The sequence below is a fragment of the Malurus melanocephalus genome, unplaced genomic scaffold, assembly GCF_030028575.1.
Source record: "Malurus melanocephalus ecotype Western Australia unplaced genomic scaffold, MMel_1.1 scaffold_208, whole genome shotgun sequence".
Classification (NCBI taxonomy): Eukaryota; Metazoa; Chordata; class Aves; order Passeriformes; family Maluridae; genus Malurus; species Malurus melanocephalus.
In genome coordinates this window covers 405,114-424,030 of record NW_026623440.1, presented here as the reverse complement: position 1 = coordinate 424,030, position 18,917 = coordinate 405,114, and the positions used below count along the sequence as shown (strand labels likewise).

Sequence of the window (18,917 nt, the reverse complement as noted above, 5' to 3'; positions counted from 1 at the left end):
GAAGTAGATTTGTTTGGTTGTTTTTTAGCAGTATTGCTGCAGAGGAATGATTTGTTAAACTGGGCTACAGCTTTCACTTACATCCTACGTTTTTTAAAAAAGCCATGGATGCTTCTACAAGCTGTAATTATCTGCATCTCATTTGGACATATCTGTACACARAGCAGGCACTTCTGCCACCTGCTTGGATACCACATCCCACTACTCACCTTGCATTGGGGCTGTCYGTGCATCAACAGCATCAATCAGTCAGCAGTCCTGCTGTAAAACCTCCAACTGTACCCTCCACGCTGCTCAGCTTCTGGGATGTTTCAGCTGCAGGGAAAAATCTTCTGGATAGGGCAAGAGAGATTGGCTTTGAAGTAARAGAAGGTAGATTTAGATTAAATATTAAGAAGTTCTTGACTCTGAKGGCARTGAGGCCCTGGCAGAGGTTACCCAGTGAAGCTGTGGCTGCCCCTTGCCTGGAAATGTTCAAGRACAGGTTYGATGGCACTTGGAGCAACTGGGTCTAATGAGTGACATGCCATGGCAGGGGGGTCAGAGCAAGATGATCTCTAAGGTCYATCATCATTCYATSTCCCAYCTTTTGAAKGSAAGCASCTYRCTCTGCTCCTGGGCCCACMCTGTGYTGGTGTGAACTGCCTGACCCAGTGCAGGGCATGAAGAACAGGACACGTTCCATGGCTGATTCCAGYTGATGTGAAAAGAAGCTGTACCATTAAAAGGCAAATCAGATCATGACCTGGAGGGTTCACCTCTTGCCCCTGTTCTTCAGTCTGACATTACCACAATTTTCTGTCGGCAACCATCCAGCAAGGGGACAAAACCCAGCTGTGAGAGACAAGTGGYACAAGCTGCATCATTCCTCAGCTTCTCCAGTGGTATATGAGACTCCAGAATGAAGAACTGTTGCTGCTGGATACACCTGTGTAGAGTCCTCTCTGCTTGTGTGATGGGATAGGCAACAGATTTAGCAGAAATTCCCAGTCAGGTTTAAAAAAGCTTTATTAAAAGTATAACTTAAAGACTTCATYAGAAAATAGAGCACCTTCTGTACAATAATGCTTTAAGACTCTGTGTAAGTTGATTTCAGTACAAAAATAATGCTCTCTTGTTGGGAGGAGCAGGAATGGGGAGAGATCAAACTGGGAGRCTCTTGACCCAAGCAGATTTCAGCAGCAATGTGGAGGTGGCAGAGCAAGAACAGAGGTGTCAAGGGAGGTACAATCTCTCAACTTCACCGACTGTTCTGCTAGGGAGGGAGGACTGTAGGACTGGAGTCTCTGCCATACTGAGAGATCTGCACTCCCATTCCTTTCTGTCTTGAAAATTAAAGCTGTGATGCATTTTTAAACTGCTCCATTGGCTCAGTTGCAAGGTTAGTAGCAAAGTAGATAAATTGCAATGGGTACTGGACTAAAGATAATATTCCCATSTCTTTGTGGTGGGAAGTAGCTGTGATACTGCTGCATTGGAAAGGTGATAGGCTGGAGTACTGCAGGGTGCTTCACTCTAAGGTGTATCAGAAGCAAAGCTAATGGAAGACTTCCTTACTTGGTGACTTGGGTTTGCTGTAGTGAAACATGATGGAGTGGGACCAGAGAGCTGCTGAAGGTGGCCCTGAGGCCCAGCAGGGACTGCTCTCCCTGTCTGCAGCCAGTGTCACTCTCAGATGCTGATTGTAAACTCTCGGCTCAGTGGGGTTAGCTGGAAATAACCATGGATCCTGCCAAAGGCAGCATCCGGTCTAGTCTGTGCGTCTGGGAGCTGCAGATGGTGTCTGGCGCCTGGCAGTGCTTCCCCTGCACAGCTCTCAGTCGGGTGTTATTTCTAAATGACACTAGAACCATTGCACCCAGGAGCTGGTAGCTGGGGCAAGAGAGTTAACCAAGGTAGAAAACTTCAGCAAATTAATAGATTTGGTTTCTTTGGTAGTTGTAGTCAATGTAACCCCTTCCAAGTGAACATAAAACTRCCCCTCCTCAGCCTTTGGGCCTTTTTGCTTTCCCATTCCCATTTTTGCTTTTCCCATTCACTTCCCAGCACTGTAATGCTGCCTCTCAGGGTGCCAAGCCACTTCCATGGTGTGAGTGAACAGCTCTGATGGTGAAACTAGCAGTTCCTCATTCCTGAACTCGAGGATTTAAGAATTCCACTGGGATAAGGGGYAGCAGGGCAGTGCATGGAGCTGGCTCCATACACATGTAACTTGATTTCCAGCTGCATGATTAAATGCTTGTGGTTACGATCTGGTAACTCAGCCATCATTAACTGATAGAGCAGTGGTCACGCCACAGTCCTTGATGTACAGCTTGTGAAGGAAAACACATGTCTGGCTCTGGTCAGCTTCCCTGAGAAATCCAAATGAAGGTTGAGATTTCAGTAAATTGTTGTGTTTATTGGACAGGCTTTGTGGGTAAAAACATTGGCGTAAAATCTAGCTGGCCTTGTTTTAATTTGTGTTTTTAAACAGTGTGTGCGTGTTACAATGTTTACAGAGGGATTGCATTTGTTGGTGAACTAGGAGTGCCATGGGCTGTGTGTGCAGAGGGGAGGGGTCTGCTCGTGCCTGGCTCTCGTTTGAGTCTCTTTCAGATACACACACAACACTGTGCCCATAGGGCAATCAAGCTTGAAAGCTTTCAGAAAATGGAATTTTTTAGGATTATGGGAATTTGACCTTGCATATTTGAAGAGCTTTGGGTTTTTTCAGGGTTTTAAGTTTTACTTTGTTAAATGCTTGATTCTCTTGGTCATTTTGAGTAGGGCAAGGTTATGGATTAACTGCAAAAGACTTTTTGCATCCAGGTGCATGAGTTCAGGTCTCTTCTCCAAACGTTTTCTTTCTCTGATAGTTCTTTGAGTCCTACAATGCCTTCCCTGTGGTCTGAAGGGAACACTAGAGACCAGCTGTGGTAAACAGGGATTTGGAGCATGTGCGTAGRATAAGGGAGAATTCTGTTAATGCCTGATAGTCCTGCATCACTTCTCAGCAGTCTTTGTGTTTCCTGGCCAGRCTGAGCTCAGGGCTACAAACAACATCTCCTGATCACATATCCTTTGCAGTTTGAAGAAAGTTCTAAACACCACTTCCACTGCAGTCCTGAGCTGCCTTCCCAAAGATTGATGTACCGGCATTGAGAACGGAGAACTGGCACAGACTGGGACTCCTCTCACCGCAAGGAGAGGCCTCCAGGGAGCTCATCTGAAGTCTGTCCACCCCAGGGGCAGGGAATCCACATCCCCCCATGGGAGGCCGTTCTCAGAGTCACCACATGCAGRGCTGGAGGAAGTGTTGGTGCAGTTACTCTGAGGCTGTGGGGTCCTTTGCACTCCCGAGGCAGAGAGCAGCGGGCAGGGCAGCACTTGTGCCATGATGTGATTTCATTTGCCACCTTAGGGAAAAGTTGGGCTTCTTTGGATGGGAAAACTGAGAGGGGGTGTGTGGAATTTTGATCTCTTCCCTTTCTAAACCCACTCTCTAAACCTGTATGCTTCGGACTTTAAAATCCCGACCCTACAGACACTTCTTGATCACAGCTAAAATTGTTATGTATTTCACATTGCTGAGCCCTGGTAATAACAAGCTTCTTGTGAAACAGCCTGAAAGAAACCGAGACTCCAGCAGGAATGGAAGATACAGCTGGGTCATTTCACAGTGATCCTAGTGGGTTTTGGACCAATTTTCCTTTCGCACTTTGTGTTCTCTCATTCTGAGTAACTGATGTGCTCAAGAAATATGTTTTCTGTGTATCACATAATAATGGAAGGTAGCTCTAAACAAGGCTGGCTGACCTCTCCTTGTATTGCCTGAGGGAGACCTGCAGTCTGCTGGAATTAGATGTAATCACAGGCTTTGCCTGTGCTCTRGGAGACATCCTGATGGGAACAGGCAATTATGGGCATGTCCAAGCAAGGCATGTTCTGAATCTCCTGAGGCTTTGTGAATTGTGATGGCATTTCACACTAATATCCAGCCGACTTCCCCAGCTTCCTTTTATCAGAGAAAGCAGAGATGAATTTTCCTTCCTTGGAAATTCCCTGCACAACATTCATTGCAAATTTATCTTTCTTTTCTTTATGTCCTCTCTCCAGCAGGCCAGTCCTAACCTCCTGTGGGGGAGAGAAGAGGAAATAGAGTGAATGAGGTAGGGGCCTGAGGACTTAACTTTGCTGTTGCATGTGGCGTCAGGTTGAGAAATGAGTTTAAACCAGAAGGAGGTGAGTTAGAGGTAAAATAAAGATTACCCAGGAGAATTACAGAAGCAATCTTCTTCTCATCAAGGCCACTCACCTGACTGAAATGCTCCTCGAACAGGACACTGTCACCCTGGGTGTGCATGACAGGAGCTAAAATGGCGTGTTCCAAGTCGTAGCCAAACCACAGCTTGTTTATAATTGCCTGCAATGAAACAAATCCCACACTGCCTGACGAGATAAAACCTGAGCTGTCCAACATGAGCTGCACTGAGCAAGACCCACAGTCCTACCAGCCTGGTCTCTTGCTTTCATGATATCAATACCAGATGCTTGGGGCAAGTAAAAGGATAGGATAAGCACATGATACTTCCCTGGCCCACAGCCTGCAGCCTTTAGTGACTTCTAAATTGCAAATAAAAAAAAACATCAAGGAGTCAAGATCTGAGGAGAGCTGAGTAGAAAGAGCAGTTAGGACTGATCATGCCTGGAAATCYGGGAGGGCTGAAAGAACTGGCAACAGCTGTGGGTTCTGTCACCTCCTTCATTCCTGTCTCCTTCTGGGGAAAGGGATGAGCCATTCGGCAGCAGGGCTGAAGCCAAGCCCTGCCCTTGCCCTCTTACCTCTTGTGATAGAGGTAAGAAGGTGAGGTCAGGTGAGCCTGACGCAGGCCCTTGTCACTGCTTTCCACATAGAATTAGCAGCAGCAAAGCAATTTCTTTTGTTCAGGACAGTGTGTCTTCTCCGTGCTCAGTGGAAGGKGTTGCTGTGTGGTGCCTGTTCACTCACCATGGTGGTAGCACTGATAATCCAGGCCCCTCCTGCTCCTCCTATCACCAGCATGTCTCCTGTCTTGGAGATGAGGATGGAAGGCACCATTGCTGAGGGAGGCTTCTCTCCTAGAGCAGAAGCACAGATATTATTTTTTTCATATGGCTCTTAACAGGGTAGGAGGCACACAACTTCATCTACCTTGCCTTTCTTTTGTCTCCCAAGAAAAATAAGCTGCTGCTCTTCCTCAAGATTTCCAAAAAAATCTGTGAAAAGCCTGTCTCCCAAAACATTGAGACCTTTATGGCATCCAATTGATGAGGATAGGGCATCCTACAAGTATTCAGGACTTGCTGCATCTCACCCAATCTCATCCAATCATCCTTCCATGGCAGCACTGGTGTCCTCTTCCAGCAGGCCTGAGCGGGATGCACCAGGGACTGCTGGCACAGAGCCATTTCTGCACCACCACTGCTGTGTCACACAGCTCAGTGCAAGCCTGTAACAGCTCGATACTCACAATCATAGATGAACCTAAAATATCAGCAGACTTGTCTTAGCAGTAATTTCTTCACTCCTTCCCTCCCCTTCACATCAATCAGTGATCAGCTTTAGCATTGTTTAATCTCTGATTTCTCTGGTTAGAAACCACAACTCCTGTGTTTCTATGCAGAAGGATATATGAGTAGATGCAGACACACTCTAAGGTTTTATCCTCTTTTAGCCTGAAACAAACTTGCTTTCATCCAGCCCTAAGAAAGGAAAGAGTACCTGTAGTTTACAAATAGTCCCTACCCACTTGGACATAGCCTGTATATCCATCCCCTGGCCCTGTGCTTTGTTTTGAGGATGATGATGCTCACCTGATTTAATGCTCCTGTTTGCTATGCAGAAGTCAGCAAGTTCATTATTTAAAATGATCCCAGTTTGGTTAGAATACACAAAGGAGCCAAACCTGCAGAGAGGAAAGATGAAGSCTTTCAGAGCCCAGGGCTCTCCTGTTGTGGATGACATTAACTGCACATGGCACCATGTGCATTACCTCTGCCTCCTCCCAGCCTCCAAGTGCCCCAGTGAGGGTGTCCAAAGAGAATTTGTGCTGCTGGTGGTGACAGAGATAAGTTCCCTGTTACTGGTGCCTGTGGGGATTTGCTGAACCCACAGAAACTCAGCAAGAGCTCATCAGGTTCTTGCATCCTCCTGAATTATGACTGTCATTGAAGCTGATGCTCACAGACCTTTACTGTCACAGGAAAAAGGCATTCACAGCTAAAAAGCTGCCTAAACCTGTGAAACACAAGGGTTTTGCATTTCTGCTCCCCGGCCCTCGCAGGTACCCTGTGAACCTGACAGGTGGCCTGTGTGACTCAGTTACCAAACCCTGGGCTACTCACGGGTAGTTGATGGTGCTGGTGGCAGACACGGCACTGCCGTCTGCAGCGAGCACGGAGATGTGGCTCGTGCCCATACTTTCATATTTGTCATTGTAGAGGGAYTCCAGCAGGTTGTAGTGGCTCAGTGAGTGGTCACCACGAGCATCTATTCGCTGCCTCACAAGCTCAGCAAACTGATCAGACAACAGGGTTCCCACAGGCACCTGCAAACAAAGCAAGGACACTGAGCTGGTCACCAAAGCACAGGCACAGCTATAGGCACATGGAAGCCACAGCAATTCAGCCCCAACAGTCAGAGCTCGGGGCCCTGCAGTGGCAGCACTCAGCCCCAGGCCACTCTCATCCCAGAAAACGGACCAAGCTCAGCAGCAAGACACCTCAGCATTGGCACGAGCATGTGCACATGCTTTGCCAGGAAAGTGAGTGTCAGCCTGCAGCTGGAGCTGCAGAGTAAACGGCCTGATCCAGCCTCTGCTTTGGCCAGCTCAGCTGCATTTCTCTTCAGTAGCATCTCCAGAGTATTTTCTTCACTTCCAGACTGCAAARCAGGAGCAGGTCAGAGCATTGCTTGGTGCTGTAGCACTGTACCCATGCACCATGGAGCTCACCTTAGCTTCAGAGAAGGCTGGGTCACTCATGTGGGGTCTTAGCATGTTGCCAAACTTCAGGGCCTCTGCAATGCGATGATAGGTTTCTACCTTCTCCTCAGGTGTTGCCAGTGATGCTTCGTGGAATTTATATCCTAAGGAGCAGGATACAATAATTTTTGTTAATAGACCTGAGGCAATGTTTTTTCAATAATTAAAAAAAAAAAGTTGAAAGGAACCTCCTCTTCCCATCCCAGTTCTTACCAAGTTTCCCCTATGCTTTAGCAGGATGTGGATGCAGAAAKAACCAAGTACTGATTTCCACTCTGACTTTAATTTCTTTTGGAGCATTGGGAAAGTCATGTATCCTTGGCCTTTGCAGTAGCTGTGGTGATGCTGACCCACTGTACAAATGAACCAGTTCATTCTCCTGCTGCATAGCATGGTCACACTGCTACTCTGGGCCCCATTCTGGCTCAACAACTCCATTTCTGCCCATTACATTTTATCACTCTGGAGCAACACTCTCTGAGAACCTCTTGCTGACCCTTTTCCATCAGTAATTTACCTTCCAATACCTTGAGGATGAACATGAGCACTGCACCTCCCATGGGTGGTCCTGGAGCGAACATTGTGGTGTGGTTATTCAGGGTGATGTTCAGAGCTGAGGACACCTCTGCTTTGTATGCCTGAAGGTCCTCCAKTGAGAGACTGGACCCTTCAACAGAGAACCAGAAGCTGCAATTAGCACAACAACTTCTACTGATGCCATGGGCTGCCTACATCAGAGCCTTGATAAAGCTTGATAAAGGTGAAGAGCCACCTCTGCACACTCCAAATTCCTTCCACCCAGCACAGCACTGCTGTCACATGTCCTCATGTGCTGCCAGGCTCCAGGATGTCACAAGCCTAAGGGAGTCAGAGGGGCCAGTGCAAGAGCACTGTGGGCAAAGGCCAGAGCAATGGGTGGTCTCAGCCCTGCTTCTKGGCCTGAGTGATAGGAATTGTGGAAAGGTGGCCTCTTCCCATGTCAGGTACCATCCCAAGTGACAAGCAAATGGCATATGATGGCTTTTTCCTGAAACAGGCTCATGTGAGCCAATGGCTGGGGAAAGGGCTGTCTATCAGGACTAAATGTAACTRTTACCTACCAGCCTTCCTAAGATCCTCCACCAGGGCCTTTCCTATCTCTCCTTCATAAAATGCTGTAGCTCCGTGTTCTGCTACAGCTTGCAGTGTTTGCTGCAGCACTGGCCASCGGAAGCTGTCGCCAAGCTTCAGAAATCTTTGACCATCACATAGCAGTGGGCTGTTAAAGAAGAACATTCGTGAGTTTTATAGCATGAGCTTGTTCTGTCCTCAGGGTCAATAACCCCTTTTTCCTGCCCAGAGCTGATCTGGATTATGCATGTTGTGTACTTTCCAAGGCAGTGCTACACTACAGCCTATTTTAAAAATCCACTTCTGTGATTCCCTCCCACTCAAAAGGAAGTATTCTCTCAGCGCAAGCCACAGAAGCAGCCTGTGCTCCATGTTGGCATGTCAAAGAAAGGGTCTGAAGGTGAGGGAACAGTGGTCCTCACACTGTAGTTTCATTCATGGGTCTTACCACAGGGTTTTCCCCAGGACAGAGAAGGCTGGGTGATGGAGTATTTTGTTCAGAACTGGGGAAATGACCAATGGCTCTGAAAGGAGCTTGATAGTTGGTTCAAATAGGGCTTTCCATGGTAAGCGGCCGTGTCGTTTGTGGGCTTCCTCATACCCACGGAGTTCTCCAGGCACACCAATCCAGCGGGGACCTGAAGAGCAGAAGGGCAGTGTCACACCTAGTAAGTCACTGGCTTGCGGGTTTCAGCTCTCTGAAAGCTCTCCTATGGAAGTGTGTGTTGGTAGAGGCAATGAAGGCTTCTAAAAGCAGCCTTGGTTTGTTTGTTACCTTCTCCTGTTGATGTGTTTCCCTGTTACTGAATAGCAGGGGCATAGAGAGGCTGGAGCCTGACCTGACATGTGCTGAAAGCACAGCAGGCARCAGGCACATGCTGCAGCAAAGGAAGCAGCAGCTGGAGAAAGGAATTCATGGGGCCTGGTCAAACCAGAACAAGGGAAGCTGTGAAATTCTGCATGCCTGGAGRAATTAAAAAATGTGACAGGAMAAGGCCCTGAGCAGCCTGAGCAACACCTGATATCACCCTGYTTTGAGCAGACCTCCAGCTGTCCCCTTCCAACCAGAGTTGCTTCTGATTTCTTTTCAGGCTCTTCCAAGGATAAGAACGTCTCCAGAATCTAGGACAAACCCCAAAAGATAACATTCTGGGGGAGAAGGAATACAGCAAGARCTGTGGAGAGATCAAAGATGTGCTGCTAAAGCAAGAGTGCCTGAGCCCAGCAACTCAACCCTCAACGTGCCAGCATGCTTCCCCAATGTATGGTCATGGGCAAGAACACTAAATTGATTTMTTTTGTTTCCAAAAATCTATTGATCTTCTTTTTTCTCTGGGAAATGAGAGCTTTTATCTGGTCTTGAAACCACAGACTTCCTATGGAGAGAAGTTACATTGTGATTTCTTCTCATGCCGGCTCCCCATCAGTTCACTGGTCAGGTTGCCAGTGTTATTACCACAGGAATTTTTATGGACCTAGTATTTTTTCTTACTTTTGCAAACGGCGATCCAGGTAGTGTGTTAAACTAAACAGAGCTCCAGATAAAGGAGGTGCTCCAGTGAGGTGCTCAGTTCCCTACCCTCAGCTCTGTGCACACCAAGAGGGCACACAGCCCTGATGACCCAGGCCGTGTCCTTACCAACAGGGAAACCAGAAGTAGGGCAAGGCACTAAGTTGTGAGGAAACACTTGTGGGACTGTTTCGCGGGCGTTGATCACCTCCACTGCTCCTASAAAGAAGAAGAGRGAAATGTATAACACTGYCTTYCTGAAGGAGGTGGATATCACACTTSAGTCAGCTGTAGCACTGCATGTGCTGCTGGCCCAGAGCTGAGCTGCTCTGAGCCTTTTGTCAGATGTGCCAAGTGCTCCTGCAGGGTCAGGTGTTGGCACACCTTGTCCTTGACTCCTGTGCTTTTATTTAGAGCAAACCAAGCAGTGCCTACCTAAAGCTGTTGAAGGTACAGGGAGAAGGCCAAGGCTTGTCCCCAGCTAGTGAAGGTTCCCCCCAGGGTTCATGGGCTGGGACATGGGCTTGGACATGTTGCCTCATATCTGATTTGCAGGTTCCTGCACTTCCTCTAGAGATGGGACATGTCAGAGACATAACATGATCCTCATGCTGCCGAGAGCACCATTTACCAAGTGATGATGAGGCAAATCCATCATGTTTAAAGTAGAATGGTGATCCTGAAAGATCCTCTGTGTATCAGGGACCTTGAAAGGACAAAAAACAAACTCAAACCCCCACTTACATACACTTGTATTTCAGGTCTAGCCTATCAYTTTGCCTCCTTCTCTGCATTGTATTTATCTTTCCCTCTCACAGTCCACAGAGCCARCTGTGCTGCAGGAGCCCATAGTGCTCCCTGGTGCATCAAGCACCTGAGCCATGTACAGCTACAGGCAGCTCTGTGCAGTAGTGTAACTCAGGTAGCAGAGGAGGAGTGTTGTCAGGAAACAAAGTTCCATGGCTCTGCCAAAAGGAAAAAAAAGAAAAATATAGGTGTTCTGCCAAATTAAGCTCTTGCATAAGATACATCCAAACATTTCCAGATTTGTGACTCTGTGAGACTACTTGGCAGGGGTTTTAAGACTATGATATTGTTAGTGTGTTCATTGTTGATATAACTATTAGATATATAAGCTCTGGGGGTTTTTGGAAGCCAAGAYTTAAAAAGCCCCACATTAAGAATAWAAAAACAAAACAACACCAGRGTTTAAGCCAAGCAYAGAAAGGCTCCCCAGCAGGCAYTGAACATTGCTRGGTTTAGATTTCTGSAGTAGARATGCATCTCCTGGGACAGGAGATTTTACCAGCACTGTCGAGGGCAGTGTGAGACACAGCCCCAGTGTCAGCAGGCACTGCCTGAGCTGCTGGGCAGGACAAGCCCCTGAAGTCCCATCCCGAGGACTCAGCTGAAGCAATGACAGCCCAATCTGCAGGCACACACTCTCTCCACTCCTGCCCACTTCACTCACACAGCACCACTCACACCTGGCTGCAGTCARTTGAAGACTGAAATGTGACTTTGAAATGTACTTTGGGATTGCTTTGAAGGGGSAAGGAGAAGCAAACTCAGTTCATGTCATATCAAAGCTTTTTCCTCCTCACACACGTTCTTGTTGTGAAATGACAATCACATCTGCCTGTGGTGGATGCTTTGGATTAAGAGCATAAGTGTGATTTGTGATGCAGCTTTTGCATTCAGAATATTGCTCCAACAGGAAGGATTCTGATTTTTTCCATCACACTTGTGTGTCTGCAGAGGGACAAGACCACCTCACATGGAGAGGCCAGGGATGGCCCATACCTGTGCTGGCATTGTAGATGGTAAATATGACCCCACCACCCAGGCCTGAACTCTGAGGGTTCATCACTGAAGTGCAGATCAAGCCAGCAATGGCAGCATCCACAGCTGTGCCTCCACTTTTCAGGATGTCCCTGTGATGGAAAGGGAAGAAAAAACATGATGTTAGAATCCAGGAATGACAGACTGGAGAAGTCGTGTGAAAATGCCTCCTTGGGGCAGCAGCAAGGTAGCCCCAGCTTGAGGAAAGCAGCTGGAGAAAGGAACTGGCAGCAGAATGGAGTGTGAGGTCACAGAGGGGGCACCTTCTGCTGGAGTGAGAAGGAAAAATTAGAGGGAAARAAAGGAGAGTACACAGAAGAGCAGCCGGGGGCCAGACTGAGTGAGGCTGGGCTTCCTCTGGGCAAAGAGTTACGGGACAGAGAGAACTGCAGCTGCTCACAAATGCTGTGGACAAAAAGGGACAGCAAGGAGTTCCCAGACATGGATAAGGATGGTCTCTGCACAGATGTGAGCTTTCCACATGCTAGGAACCAAACAACTGATCTCTAGCTGCCCAAATGCCTTTCCTAATAGAAGCATATGCTGGTCAACTGGACAGGGCACTGGAATGGGAACTCTGGGTCCTGTAAGGCAAACTCTTGAGACAACGTGTCAGCTCAACAGTCACTTCATTGCTCCTACAATGGGACTTCCTGGGCTTATTAGCACAAAAATGCCCCACCCTCCTCCCTGTATTCCCAAAGACAAAGCCAACAAAGAAACAAAACAAAACAAAAAAAAAAAAAAACAAACAGGAAGAAAAACCTCTCAACTTCTTACACCACGGTACAGCCACATCAAAGAACACACAGGCATTAAGACAGCCTCTTGCTGCTGAAAGCAATGAAGTTGTCTTAGAGAAATGTTTTTCAACAAATGCCTCCCTCAARCCCATCTGTAAAACAACTTTTCCTTGCAGTGGAAATGGGGTGGCATTTCCTGCCCAGCCCCCCAGTAGCCAGCAYTGGTGTTTACTAGGAAGGTTTCTGACTGTTTTATTGGGTTATTGCTCAGATAAAGCAAAGCCAGAGGGGAAAGTGGARTAGTTCATTAATTGCAGTGCGACTGTTCTCAGAGTTTGCATGGGAACACAGAGCACACGTAGGGACTGCTGTTTATTTTACATCCACTGATATGGCTGGGACCTGCTGTGTCCGGGAACAGGATGCTGCCAGCAGGCACACTGATTGTGGCTTTCCTTTGTTTCTGTAAGTGTCTCAGAACCACTGCCTGCAAGGAAATGACATGAGGAGAAGTGGGGGAAAAAAAGAAACAGTAGGGAACACCAGGCTTTCTGTTAGGGTCTGCATGGCTTTTGGCTTTCTAGGAGCTCCCTGGCTGTAGCTCTGAATGTGGAGACCGAGGCTCAGGCTTGCCCATCCAGCCCCTTGCAGCAAGGGATGGACTCACCACACCAATGCCCCTGAGTGGTGTTTTTCCAAAACTGAAGCTTTTAATTGCTGGCCACAGAAAGGAAGGACACAAAGGCTTCCTAAAGAACTGAGTCACCTCTGTAAAAGACCCAGAAAGTATGTTAGAAATTTGGAAAAAGGGGGAAGGAGGACTGCTACACTGACCTGGGACAGTGCTCCCCAGGAGTCCCTCAATTATGGGCCGTGAGGCAGCATATGTACAAAGCCTGGTGATTGGGAAAACCATGGTTCTGGCAGTGAAAAACAAATTTAAAAAGAAGCTTTGAGACGGTACAGTGTGCATTTCAATACAACACATTTAGGCCTTAACATGTAACCTCAGGCACGTTTTCTGAAAATCTGAAAAGCACCAGATTCTCACCCAGATTCACAGCACATTCACACTGGCCTCCAGCCTTGACACCTTTCCCTCCAGCCTCTGCCGAGACTGACACTCAATAGAAAATACACAGTTGGCTTTGGTGTGTCACACACGGCTCCCTGTGCATGGCTCACCCACTTCCAGTCAGGGACCTGCCACTTCCCTGGAATTTGGACAATTTAGAGCCATTATATACAGCAAAAGCACATCTGGATTGATGTCCTATTACCTGGCTCTCTTAGATGGATCTCTGCTGCAATGAGCTTAATTATAATGCCAAATTGTTAATCAAAATGTGGCACCTTATCAGGACTCTCTAGAGATATCAGTGTKGCAGCTGACAAGATGTGATAACAAAATGTTTTGTCCTATATCCTTCCTGCTAGTTAGCTTCAGCTTTAGGGTTTAATCATTAATAGAGTTTCCTCACAACAAAGAGCAGAAGAGRGTGTTAACAACCAAGATCATAACAGCAGCAGCAAGCAGGGGTTCACCTCACTGGAAGGGGGAATGATGGCGCTTTGCTCACAGCAAAGATGGTCTGTGCTGGACTGCAGACCAAGCCTACAGTTCTGCCCTAGGCTAGAGRGAACCCTGAAGCTCTTTTAAACACACCAGAAATGCAAAAGTATTAAATTCTATTGACCTTTTTTTATTTCTGGTAAAGAAGGCTGGGGGCTGGGAGAYCACCTATGATACAGCAGCTGCCTCCTTAAGATATATGAAGAGCAAAAACAACTGTTTCTGTAAAAAAGGGCCAGTTACCAAATTGAAAACATACAAGAAGGGAAACCTAATCCTTTGGGACATAAAAATACTCCAGAAATCTGCTGGGCCATCACTGAAAAGGWTTTTTGCACCAGATTCTCTGGCTAGAACCGACCTTCCCAGGACTTCAGACATTTTCTGACTGTTAAATTCTCACCATTCTCACCCTCCCCACCATCCTGTCCCCCCAGGGGGTGTTGATTTCAGAAAAAGCCAGTTCCCAGGGTTTATGCTAATTCCCAAGGCTTATGCTAGCCTGTACTGGAGAAGTGGGATCAGAGATGACTGCTGAGCCAGGCCAGGTCAGCTTGCCTTGCTGCAGTGAATCCCACTGCTGGGAATCAACATTTTTCCTAAATCTGTTCCTGGCCTTATGCTGGCTCTTGTTTCTGCCATTTGGGAAACAAAGGAATGCAGAGCAGTGGATGACAGAGCTCAAACAGCACACTGGTAAGGAATAGAGAGCTTTTAGCATGCTTGATGAAAAAAAGCCTCTTCCATTGCCAGGAAGGAACAAGTGGTTCAGAGTTGGAGGTAAAGTTTGAGTGCCTTTTACTGTCACAGGGCAATTTTCTCCTGTCTCCTCTAGGTTCTTCACGTGAGGACAAATTACTGAGATGGACTGTGGTACCAAACAAACATCCTTGGGTAAAGACTGCTCTGACTCTCCTTTTATCTTCCCATACCTGTTCATCAAAGTGTTTCACTTCATTCAGGGACAAGTTTTCTTCTGGGGCAGGGTCCTAGTCYGGACCAGACAGCAGTACAATTTTGCTTTCAGTCCCCAATTTCCAGCAGAAAAAGCACAGCAAGAGATCCAGGGTTGTTCAGCACTGAGAGCTGGGCACAGATGATTAAGGGGTAGTTTAGCTCAGGACCTGCCAGCATGCATGATGACAGGCTGAAGGCTCACTGAGWTTTCTCACTTTCTGCAGAGAGCCAAAGGTTGTATGAAGATTTCAGAAAGTCCAACCTTCCACAGCCCCAGAGTCCATGAACACAATCCCCAAGAAAACACATGGGCCCTGAGCTGTTTTCCCCAAACTACTATCCCACTCACTGAAATACAAGTTTGCTCTTTGAGCAAGAGGTTAAGTTCGGTTATTTGCAGTAAGTTCAATTGACAATTCTATTAGAAGCACACAAAGATTCCTAAACAGAAGAATCTGAAACYAACAGAGTATCATGTAGTGCCCCAGGAATTTCATTATTTACAACTCACAAAGCATGTGGTTTGAGTTTAAAAGAAACAAGATTTYTAAATCAAAGAATAAAATTTAGAAKTAAGTCAGAGATTAGGTGCTGCTTTTAGCTTCCGAGGCTTTAGGCACTGGACCAGTTCTCTGAGCATCCCCCGCATGGATTCCTGTGAGCTCAGCAGGGATTTGCAGGATGAAAGGGGTGGCTGTGGGGGGCAGCCTGGGGTCCCAGCAGGAGAGAGGGTCTGCAAGGTCAGTGGTGAAGAGCAAGGACAAACCAGCCCTGTAGTGTATCTTTAGGAATTGGCATTGAGGGCTACTTGGCTTTGCCTTAGTCTCACCCCATGATAGGCAAAAGGGGAAAAAAAGTATGATGGGAAGGTGGGGCAAGGGCAGGATTTTGTGGGGATCATGGACAAACTATTTGTAGGAAATTTAAGTTGGTCCATCAGACWGGAGGGACAGCACAGACCTTGTCAGCAAGTGTGCTGGAGGTGCAGGAAATTTACTTTCCAGCAATGGTGGAGGCTGTGGAAGCCTGCAGTGCTTCTTGGCAAGAGAAGGAAGCAGRTGAGAGCCCAGCAGCAGTAGCCAACCAGCCAAAGCTGCTCATTGTCCACTGACCRTAGATTTCTGTGGCTCTCACTCTAGTGCCTTCACTACATCAAGTTAAAATTTACAATAGCTGCAAAAACAAATGCATGGTTTTCCCCAGCAGATTTTTTTGGTAATCCAACAATTAATTTTCCTCTCTTTTCATTAACAGTGATTTTAAAACCACTTCTGCTTTCTCAAGAACTAACCTCTGGCTTCACATAAAAAAAACCCCATTCACTCCCTGACATATGTGCAGCCACAGTATGTTTTCTCCAGCTACTGACAAATGCTGTGTCATTGCCAGAATCACAGGTGAGACATGGCAATGTGTGGTCTCATTTCATCCCCCCCTGCCACAAGGTAGAGCACACAGCTCCAACATCCATCACTGGAGCATCCAGCATCGTACACAGTGTGTCAACTTCCATCCTTCTGCTTTCATGGACACAGGCATTTGATAACTGAAGGAACGGTAACAGTAAAATAATAACATAGGACTCAAAATGTTTGAGAGAGACGTTATTAAACAAACTAAAGTGGTACAACCTGGGCATCTAAAGGATTTTTTAAACCTATATATTTCTTTTCAAGTGCTGTATGTCTTTTGTGTTTGTACTGTTTTGACTGAATTTCAATTAAATCTGCTCTTTGTATTATTTTACTTCATAGCAGACACGCTGCAGGTTTCAGTCCAGACACTCCCAAAAGGCTGGGATGCCAGTCCTCCTTTCCATGCCTGTCTTCCTTGTCTCTGTGGAAGTGCAGCTGCAGGTCTCTGCATGCTCCTCTAACTTCTTCATTTGTTCTACAGAACTACCATGCCATAAAAAGTAAATTTCCTGCATCCCCACTTAAAACCAGCCTTGTACTTGTATACCATAAATATTTATACCTTCCAAAAGGCCAAGGGCTTGCAGAGTCGCAATTTTTTGTGACATCGGATAATGAAAGTAAGCATCCGCCACGGAGGCAGAGGCTCCGTCTKCTCTCCCAGCTGGAGTCACCCCGGAGCAGCATCGCTGCTCAGCCCGGAGCGGGACCGGGGCAGACACCCAGCTCATCCCCGTGGTTAGTACCCGTCCCGTCTGTTAGTCACAACACACCCACCAAGGGAGCTGAGGRGCCGGGCGGTCCGGGCACCTACCGGCCGATGAGGGAGCAGGTCTCGGTGTCAGCAGCCACGGCASCGTGCAGGTACTGCTGGGCACCGCGCCTGCCTTGAGTCAGGATCACCACCAGTGTCACTGCCACCGTCAGTACCGCCAGGGTCAGCAGCACCAGGCAGCAGATCTTCCCCGTGGACATGGCTATTCCTSTGGCTCCGGAGGAGCTGCAAGGCTCCCGCTCCTGTCGAGAATGCGCCTGCTTTGCTCGGGGGGGAAGTAGAGAATCCCGGCACTTTCGTGAGGGAGGTCCCACTGCAGTGGGCTCTGCCCCCACTGGGGTTACATTTACATGAGGACTACATTCTTTCTAACATCAAAAGCTGCTAAAGGGAAACAGTGAACTCTTCTTTCCTCCTCTCTTAGGCGTGAGGGACTTTTCACTCTTAAAAACTTTTCTTGCCGATCTACCATCTGTCTGTTTTTTGTAAGTCTCTGATGAAAAAAATTAACGCATTCACTGCTGGAGCACTTCAAAGAGAAATCTCCACACTGCTCCTCGGCTTCACACAGACTCCCTGGCTTCCCATTCTTGTCTCACTAGGCAAATTACCTAACAAAAGCAGCCTGCCTGGTGAATCACTGGGAAATTTACCTCAGTGATTCATTGCATATTTGGGGTGTTTCGTTCCTATAAACTACTCAAAGAAGTAAAAGCTGGATACACTATACAAATCTGGAACCCTGGGTCTGTTTCCATTCAGATTGATCCACTATATTCCCTTGCTCCCTTCTTTTCTTCCCATCTTTCTACTTCTATAGTTTTACCTTTTTTTTCACAGCATGCATCTTCTGAGCACAACAGAACTGGAATAAAGCAGCACTTTGCACACCTTGGTGCCCAGAGCTCTGGGGTCCAGCCTTGTGCACGGCTCCTCATTGGGACAGACCTGATCTTTCCCAGAGCAGTGATGAGAGCAGGGATTGCTCCACAGTGCAGCTGATCCCCGATCTTTAACAGGCTCATAATTATACAGTTSTCCTTGCACTCAAGAAGTTAAAGACAAGACTCCACATCTGCCTGCAGCTTTWCTAAAAGATGCTTTCTGTGATCCTTTCCCAGCTAGATTTGGGAGAAGAGGAATTAGCCTGTGTGGATTTACATKTGCATTTCAGCAGATTTTGAATTTGTCCCACTAAACCTGATCTTATAACTAAGCAATACTATTTCACATGTCATATCTCAAGAAATGGATTTGATAGGCTAAAATGTCTTTATTGTGGTTGTGTCTTTATTGTGGTTGTATCTTCTCAAAAAGTTATCTTGGGTAACTGAAAATAGTTCAAGAAAAATGCATGGTTTTGCCCAAGATAAAACCATGGTCCCTAGGTAACAATTTCTGGGTCTCCACGCTTCAGTCTCATTTGGCAAATACACTTGGCATGTGATAACACGTCTCCTCAGCTCTAATGTGACTCTTTACTTCACTTCACTGCAAAACATTGCTGATTTTGTGGAATTTCTTAATCCCTAYATGACTTTGATGTTTCTATCATCATCCTGATGTTTCTGGGAAAGCTCTTCCCTTTAAATTCATAGCAGGGCTGACCACTCAGTATCAATAGGCTCAAGACTCAAGTGGATTTTGTCCATTTGCTTCCATGAAATGCCATGGAGGATTTAACTGTAGTCTCTAAATTTCCATCAAATTTAGTTTTTAACTCAGCACATAAAACAACTGGAAAATTATTATTATGCAGTCAAGGAGGAGACTGGAAGAAGCAAGAAAGGTAAAAGAGTGTCATGTCCCAGACTAAGGGAGAGGCCAAGCATGGCCTGGGAAGGCCAAGACATAGTTATGACTATTCCAACTAACAGATTCCTCTCATAGGAAAACCCATTTGTCCTCCTGATATGGAAATGAAGACTGAGCCTCTTTGTCTCTTTCAATGTGTGGCCTTTACAGACTTGGTGCAATATTCAACTTTG

At 46.8% G+C, this 18,917-nt stretch overlaps 1 protein-coding gene across 1 annotated transcript; it reads right to left on the bottom strand.

The window, feature by feature from the left end:
• Positions 1 to 1,267: 1,267 nt before the first annotated feature.
• GGT5 (gamma-glutamyltransferase 5) lies at positions 1,268 to 17,386 on the bottom strand. Its single transcript, XM_057373824.1, has 12 exons — positions 16,969 to 17,386; positions 11,428 to 11,558; positions 9,754 to 9,843; positions 8,563 to 8,752; positions 8,105 to 8,262; positions 7,522 to 7,671; positions 6,975 to 7,108; positions 6,367 to 6,569; positions 5,836 to 5,927; positions 4,991 to 5,100; positions 4,298 to 4,405; positions 1,268 to 4,116 (listed from the first exon to the last, which is right to left on the bottom strand). The coding sequence occupies exons 1-12, from the start codon at positions 17,127 to 17,129 to the stop codon at positions 3,970 to 3,972; spliced, it is 1,674 nt and encodes a 557-aa protein (XP_057229807.1). The 5' UTR covers positions 17,130 to 17,386; the 3' UTR covers positions 1,268 to 3,969.
• Positions 17,387 to 18,917: the final 1,531 nt, after the last annotated feature.